This window comes from Eretmochelys imbricata, chromosome 14 (genome assembly GCF_965152235.1).
Source record: "Eretmochelys imbricata isolate rEreImb1 chromosome 14, rEreImb1.hap1, whole genome shotgun sequence".
Classification (NCBI taxonomy): Eukaryota; Metazoa; Chordata; order Testudines; family Cheloniidae; genus Eretmochelys; species Eretmochelys imbricata.
In genome coordinates this window covers 22605707-22614114 of record NC_135585.1, presented here as the reverse complement: position 1 = coordinate 22614114, position 8408 = coordinate 22605707, and the positions used below count along the sequence as shown (strand labels likewise).

General features: G+C 46.9%; 1 protein-coding gene across 1 annotated transcript in view; it reads left to right on the top strand.

Moving 5' to 3' along the window:
* The first annotated feature begins 3658 nt into the window (after window positions 1-3658).
* The window catches only part of CFAP52 (cilia and flagella associated protein 52), a 30114-nt gene continuing 25364 nt past the window's right edge, over window positions 3659-8408 (top strand). Inside the window, exons 1-3 of the mRNA XM_077833781.1 lie at window positions 3659-3731; window positions 5899-6098; window positions 7297-7433. Coding sequence (XP_077689907.1) covers window positions 3659-3731; window positions 5899-6098; window positions 7297-7433 — 410 coding nt within the window. The remainder of the gene's footprint in view (window positions 3732-5898; window positions 6099-7296; window positions 7434-8408) is intronic.

Below are 8408 nucleotides of genomic sequence, written 5' to 3'. Positions count from 1 at the left end.
ATCGCAAGAGATCTGATAGTTATAAAAGTGAGGCATAAAGATCAGTGGTATCACTTGTATGCCTTGCCTCTGGCTGAGACACTCTTTTTTACATTTGAGTTCTGCTAAGATTTTCCCAGTGTTTCCCTCTTTCCAAGGCCCCATGCCGGACCAGCCTGTCTCCATTAGGTTTCCCATCAGACTCCATCCTTTCCCAGGGGCTGAGTTCGCTGCCTCTATAGAAATCCTGACTCCCCCCTCTTAGCTCAAGACTCTTCTTACTTAGCTGTCCATCTTTGCTATGCCTTTGTGTATTGCCTGGATCAAGATTCAGGGTATTTGATTGTAAAGGGGAACTGGGTCTCATCCAAAGTACCTAAAACACTTGAGACTTGAGGCCTCATTATCTGTCTTTGATGCAACAGCAAAGCCTGCCAACCTTTGTGATGCTGTATGTGCCGCATACCCAAGCTATCTGCGGATTTCAGCTGTAAATCACAATAAATTATCAGGGTGATTATTACATTCAATTCCCATGATCTGCAGAGTGGTCTTTGTCACTTTTAAAATGTATTTATTATTTTACTTTCTTCTTTGCACTTTTATTCTCTTGCTGTGTAAAATTCAAAACAATGAAAGGAAAAAAACCATAAAGCAGTGCGGGCTGGGTGGCTCAAGGGCTTGGTAATGGGATATAAAGAGATCTTTCATCTACCTAAGGTACTTATCTGCCCCCTTCCCCATTACCATAGTATCTGAGCACTTCACAATCTTTTAATGTATTTATCCACACTGCAACTCTGTGAGATAGGGCAGTGCTATTATCCCCGTTGTACAGATGGAGAACAGAGAGGCTAAGTAACTTGTCCAAGGTCACACTGGAAGTATGTGTCACAGCAGGGACCTGAAATCAACGCTCCCAAGTTCTAGGCTAGTGCCCTAACCACTGGATCATCCTTCATCTCTGTTGTGCTGTTACTTGACTACAGCTCAGGTCAGCAGAGCCGGAACTTTGCTGCTTCTTGGTGACCTATGTGAAATGAGGTGGTGGATCTCATTTCATTCTCCAGGGGACGGATAATCACATCACAAAACTACTACAAGCACAACTGTCATTCTGTAATTCCCTTACTGACAGCCTTAACAGAGAAGCCTAGAATTAAAAGGGTCATTGGAGACTGAACACAACTGAGTTGTTCCTTCCACATTAGGGTAGACACATCGTAGGGTACCTACTTTTATCTAACAGGATTTCAAACATGTATAATAGGCCAAATTCACTACAGTGTAACTCCAAAGAATCCCATGGATTTACATCAGGGATGAATTTAGCCTAATTAATTTATTTTAATGTCCCATAATTACATATACCGATGGGGAGCTCTGGAAATATGCACATATTCCCTTGTTCCTTTCAATGCCCCAACATTTAAACATATGCATGAGCGGCACCACAGATATATGCATGTGATGAATCAGGAGTTCTGCACCTGTTTATTGCAAAGATAGTTTGATCAAGAAGGCTCTTTTCCATTTTCTTTTTATACTTTAACTTTATTTCAATAATCTAAAAAAACAAGAAAATTCAGGCAAATTTTGACATTAATTGACATTCAGGTTGGGAATTTAAACACAAACTGAGAATTCCCATAGCAACTGCAACTCAGTCACTTTATACATTCAAGTCAGGTCATGAATCTGACAGCACACAGCGTAATGCAAAATGCTGTATGTACAGGTGAGAAAGTAACAGTCTCTGTGGGAATAACAACTTTGCATTTCCTGACTTTTGTGCCTGTAAAAGTTCAACAATAATGCTGTATGGATGAGATTCATTAATGCAAAGGTACTTACACTACACTGATTTGCTTTTTAAGTGGTACCCTTCTACACGTACAGCAGGACAAGCTTATCATCCACATCTGAGGCAGGCACATATCTGTGACCCCTGTTTATCACACGGATCATAATAATCTCACTGTTATTTTGTGCTTCTGGCATCTGCTTGAGCCAGCTATAGCCTCTTGTCTTTTACTTAGATTGTAAGCTCTTTGGGTCTGGGGCAGTCTTTTTGTTATGTCTGTACAGTGCCTAGTGCAATAGGATCCTATCTCTGGTGGAGGCCTCAGTGTGTTCTACAATACAAATAAATAATACTATCCTTATAACAAACAAACACACATCAAAAGGATTTAGAAGACAAAACTAATTCCCCAGGTGGGTTGCACAGATTCCTCATAAGAAAGCTTTCCTTTCATTGTACCAGGTAGAGCTGCCATATGAAAGTAGGGCAAGTAAACCAGCACTCTTAAAAAGTAGAACGTTTGGCTTCCCTGTCTTAGAAGAGGCAAAAAGTGGTGGCTTTGCTGAAAAGTAGGCCAATCCTACTAAACATAGGGTCTCTGCTTACCGTATCAGAGGGATAGGAGCCAGGTCAAATGGGAAATAAAATGAGGGAATAACTGGATAATTCTGGACCTTTTCATTTACACACATTCGTTTTGCTTGATAATGAGGAAAAAAAGTGCCAAGGAATATATACTCTTGACTCTAAACCACACAGATCAGCAAAGTGGCTGGCAACTTTCAGAACTCCTGAGTGACACTGTGGGTGAATTGGTTAGCAACAGCTATATAAATATTTGATCCTAGCATTACTCTTTCAGAAGAAATCTAAAAATACAGAAAAATAAGCAGCATGTACACATTTCTCCATTTAGAGCTTCACTGCCATGTATCTCCAAAAACCAGAGAGAGAGAGAGAGCAGCAGAGCCTCAAGTTGGCTCCTGTCACAGCAACACTAGCAGCAGGCAATAGGGAACCAGGAGCTCTTTTCCTCAATGGTTCTGGCACTAGTGCCAACTTGCAATATCCTGACTGGTGTGTGTTCCCTACTGCCCTCTGCTATGAGGTCTAATCAGGTATTTGATTGTCTAGCTCTCCAATGCTTTAGGGTTTAGGCCAACTAGCTATTTAGACTGATCCTGACCTGGTTCCGTTGAGATCAACCACTGGCATCTTCCAGCATATTCTGCACGCAGGATGCACCCTGGTGTGGGTCACCTCCAGGCAGGGTGCATCCCAGGGTGTGTGTGAGGGGATGGGAGGGATGCTGGGACCCCTACAGGCAGGGCACACCCTGGCGTGGGGATGCCCAGTCCCTCCAAATGGGGTGCACCCTGGACCGAGGTTGGGGGGACATGATGTCCCTCCAGGGGGGCACACCCTCAGCTGAGGTTGCGGGTCACTGTGGGGGTGCAGGAGGGGATGCCCGGTCCCTCCAGGTGGGGTGCACCCTGGAGCGGGGTTGGGGCATGCCGGATCCCTCCAGGCAGGCACACCCTTGGGATGGGGGAGCGGAAGCCTGGTCCCTCCGGGCAGGGTTGCATCCCAGGGAGCCTGCTGGTCTCTGGGGGCTGCACCCGATACCCAAACTGTGTTCATGGGGGATTGGGTTCACAGTAGGGTCATGACCTCTGCCCAGAACTCGACAGGGTGCTTTGGGGTCACGACCTTTGCCCTCCTGCTGCATCCCCTCCCTGCTCCTCTCCTCCGGGCCCAAACTGTGGTCCTGCGCATGTGCAGCCTTCGGGGGGGAGGGGTGTCTGGTGCGCAGGCGCGGTTTCCATAGCGCCGGGTATACACAGCCACCGGCGGAGGGGAGCGAGGGGCCGCGCCATGGCGGGGGAGCCGGGACCCCAGAGTGACGCGCTGTGCGAGCTGGAGCTGCAGGCGGTCATCGGCTTCAACGGTACCGCGCCGGGCTGTGCCGGGCCGCTGTGGGGTGACCCTGCTGCCAGGGCGTCTCCATGGGGGGTTTGGGGAGATCTAGTGGGGAGGGCTGTATTGGGGGGCTGGGTGGGGGGGTTGGGGAGATCTAGTGGGGAGGGCTGTATTGGGGGGCTGGGTGGGGGGGTTGGGGAGATCTAGTGGGGAGGGCTGTATGAGGGGGCTGGTTGGGGAGATCTAGTGGGGAGGGCTGTATTGGGGGGCTGGGTGGGGGCGTTGGGGAGATCTAGTGGGGAGGGCTGTATGAGGGGGCTGGGTGGGGGCGTTGGGGAGATCTAGTGGGGAGGGCTGTATGAGGGGGCTGGGTGGGGGCGTTGGGGAGATCTAGTGGGGAGGGCTGTATGAGGGGGCTGGGTGGGGGGTTGGGGAGATCTAGTGGGGGGCTGGGTGGGGGGGTTGGGGAGATCTAGTGGGGAGGGCTGTACTGGGGGGCTAGGTTGTGGGCCCTGATGGGGGACTGGGGGAGATCTAGTGGGGAGGGCTGGGTTTGGTGCGGGGACCTGAGCTCAACTCATAATCTATTTCAATCTCTCATAAAAGGCCCCTCCCCCATCCCTGGGGAGCAGTGACCTTCCTCTGCGGGTCCAGCGTGTTTGAGGGCTATCTTGGGGTCCCATGCACACCCTGTTGCTCTCCTCCTGCCAGGTCCTCTCTCTGGACCCTGCCACTCCTTTTAACTGACTAAAAACATCTCTGCCTGGCAGAATTGCCTGCAGAGCAATGAAGTCACCCCACCTCCATCCGGCCTCACCTAGCCCCCCCCCAACAGGCTGTTTTCTTCATCATCGCTCTTCGTCTTGGGTCTCAATTTTGTAACCTCAGGGCAGGGGTGCATCTCTTGCACCTGTCAGTAAAGTGGCACACCTGCCTGCTATGCTACATCAACAATAACATCTGGACTAGCGTGTGATCCTAGTGAAGATTATGTTCGTTTCCAGAGGAATGGCCATAGTTTCGGAATCCTGAGATCCAAAGGTTTAAATCTAGTTCTTGTCCTTGCCTGTGTTCTGCATGGGTCTTTGGTGGATGCAACAGAATTCGTGCAGTTTACTATGCATCTCCTGATGAGAATTTTAAAACTAAGCTTCCATGTGTGTGCTCTGCATGGATGTTAAAATCCCAAAGCACTTATCATAAGAGTAGGGGTTTGCCCTAGCTTCTTGTCCAAAACCTCCTCTCCCCACATTGTTGCACAGTGTGCCCATTATCTTCTAGGCTGCCCAGCTCTGTGCCCCAGAGGTGGATGCACTTTGATACTGGTGAAGGGTTATTACGTTTCCAGAACTCCTTTCATGGACCTTTACAAACTATAGACATTCAGGGATCCCTTTGCCAGCCCCCAAATGCATGTATCTAGCTCAGACGCATGAAGAACACGGGTAAGGCCAAGAACTGCATTTGAACTTTTGGTTCCATGGATTTCAAGGGAGAGCAAAGGAGAGGGTTTGTGTGACAGAGAGAGAAACATGGGGAAATATTGAAAGGGAGTGAGTGTAGGAAAAGGGAGGTGATAACTGAATGTGGGAGAGGGACTAAATAAAGAAGGGAGGGAACAAAGGGGTGATGGAGTCGATTGTACTTATCTGGCTCCCCTCATCATAGCATCTGAGCACCTCACAATCTTTAATGTATTTACCCTACTAACATCCCTGTGAGGCAGGGCAGTGCTATTATCCCCATTTTGCAGATGGGAAACTGAGGCACAGACCGCCTAAGTGAGTTGCCCAAGGTCACAAGGAAATGTGACAGAGCAGGGAATTGGACCCAAGTCTCCCAAGTCCAAGGCTAGTGTCCTAACCACTGGGCGAGCCTTCCTCCCTCTGGAATGAGGATGAGACTGTGGTCAGAGGTTATAAACCTGAGCTCTGGCAGCCATTCCACACATAGGAAAAAATGTAGTAGGAACATTGATCATGCTTTCCTGATTTAGAAGTTAAAGAATAACTCTCTTCTGAAAATTATGCTTTGGCCAAACGCAAGTTGTTCTTAGTCAGACATAAGTTATTGGGCTCAATACAGGGGTAATTGGGTGTAATTTAAGAGCCTGTGATATGATGATCTAATGATCCCTTCTGGCCTTAAAATCTGTGAATCTCTGAATTCTCTCTCTTACTCCCTTTCTGTTGTAGGGCATATACCTTCCGGTCTGATCTGCCATCCTGATCGGGAGCACTTTATCTATCCTCTGGGATGTACCATAATTATTCAAGGCCTGAACAACAACACACAAGCTTTCCTGCATGGCCACACTAACAATGTCTCCTGTGTTGCTGTGTCTCGGAGTGGATGTTATGTTGCTTCTGGACAGGTCACTTTCATGGGCTTCAAGGTGAGTAACATTTTTTAAATGATTACTTTAACTTTTGGGGAATTCTAATAATGACTTCGGGGTAAGTATCAAACTGAAATCTTCCTCCTCAGAGGACTGATCTTGCAGCCCTTAGTCTTGTGTGTAGTTCTGTTGACTTAGTAGCACAAAGCCTGTGAGTAAAGGCTGTAGCAGCAGGCCCTGTTATTTTTAACTACATCGGGATAAGCTAACTGTATCGGAGCTGAGCTTTTGGCAGTGGGAGTTCTTGTTTTTTAAACAATAACTGAAGCTTTTGTTTTGAGCGGAAAAGTGCTAGAAGAAGAAAAGCATTTCAGGGGACTGGGAGGCATGGCTATAGTACTCTTAGAACTCCCTCCGAATTGCTATGTGATTTTAAGCAAGTCACTTAGGGTAAAATTTTCCAAAATACCTAAGTCCCATTTTCAAAAGTTAATTAGGCACCCACGTCCCATTAGGCTGCTAAATGTATAAATCACGTTTGAAAATGGGACTTGGGCTCCAGAGTCACTTAGGTGCTTTTGAGAATCCCACTAGGTGCCTAACTGCATGTTTAGACACCTAAGATCTTTGAAAATCTGGTCCTTCTTAGCCTTTTTCACGGGAATGAATGAATGAATTTAATTAATTAATTACTCTTTATAGGGCACCTTAAGATCCTTGTACGAAAGAGACAGTAGCACCTTGCAGTCTTTTAAAATGTCCAGTTTTGGACCTCTCAATCTTGTACACTGTCCCTCTTTGTCCTGTTGTCCCTGATGTTACACTGACTCTAAAATGAAACACAGTCTTAAACTGGGAAGCCCTTCTTTTCTTTTGGGAAGTCTCTTAGACCAGGTCTACACAGTGATTTCCGCCAGCATCATGATGTCAGTCAAGGGTGTGAAAAGGTAAGAGCCGCCCAATATAGTTGGGCTGACAGAAGCACCTAGTATAAAGCTGCCCTTTTGCCAGCATAGTATATTTTGCTCATGGGGGGGTGGCTTTACTATAGTGGTACAAAGAGCAGCTTTGCTGGTATTATATGCCTGTGTTCCTATACTGGTAAAGCACTCCTAGTGTAGACATGGCCTTAGTGTGGCTAATCTGAAGAGTATTCATACAAATGGAGTCCAGGGCTGGAAAGAAGCCTAACTTAGAAGCACCTTTTGCATCTAAGAACCTGAGGATATTCTAACTAATGTTCTTTGGTCCCCAGGCAGATATAATTTTGTGGGACTACAAGAAGAGGGAGCTGCTTGCACGGCTGTCACTTCACAAGGGGAAAATTGAAAAATTGGCGTTCTCTCCAAATGACCTTTACTTGGTGTCACTGGGAGGCCAGGACGACGGCAGGTAACAAGATTAAATTTTGAATCTCCCTCCTCCCCCATGAAAGAGGTCACATAAGCAGAGGGCCAGGTTAAAAGGAAACTTCCTGTGCCTGAGGACCAAATAAATGAAGGCAAAAATGCTGCTGGCAGCTTCCGCTCCTGCTATTGTGAGTTTGATTCCCAGCACAGCCCAAAATTCAGAGGGGAGTCGAAGCTGGTATACTGTGCACCTTCTCTCATATACAGTGTAATTCACGCTAATTTACATGTAGGCCCCTGACACATCACCTCTGAAACTTATTGCCTGAGTTTTAGGGAATCTGTTTGGCTTAACGTATGGGCATGAAGAAGGTATAAATTACATCAGCGTAGGTTCACCTTTGAATTTGGCCCAGAGAGACTGTCAGGAGCACACTCACCTTCTCATCCCTCATGACAGAATTATTTGTCAGTCACATTCCCATGCAATGAGGGGAGCTGGCAGCTCCAGGTTTCTCTGCACATGGCTTCTGTCCTTGTCAGTCATTGGATGGGGCTTATACACCCAGTCATAAGTGCAGGGAAAAACATTCATGCCTTTAACGATGAGGTTCTCTGTGGAGCTATGCAATGGATTGAAAGCATGGGTCTTCTCATGGGAGTCGTATGTCTAAAACTGCATCTCTCCGCAGATATCCCCATCATTGAGTTCTGCCCTGGGCCATGTTACATCCCATCTAGTTTTTATTTGAAATATGCTGTTTATACTGTATGGTAAACTGAGCACACAAATAACAGAGGGAGACTTGAATACACGCAGGGCAATATATACTTTTTTTTAAACTGTGAGTTAATTGAGAAGAGGTGAAGGTGGAGGAATACTATTGTAGCACAGATGAGAAACAGACATAGGGCCCAGTCCTACAAACACTTATTACTGGGTGTAATGCTTACTACTAGGAGCAGCCCCATTGACTTCAATCAGGACTACTGTCTTTGGTGCTTACTGAGTGTTTGC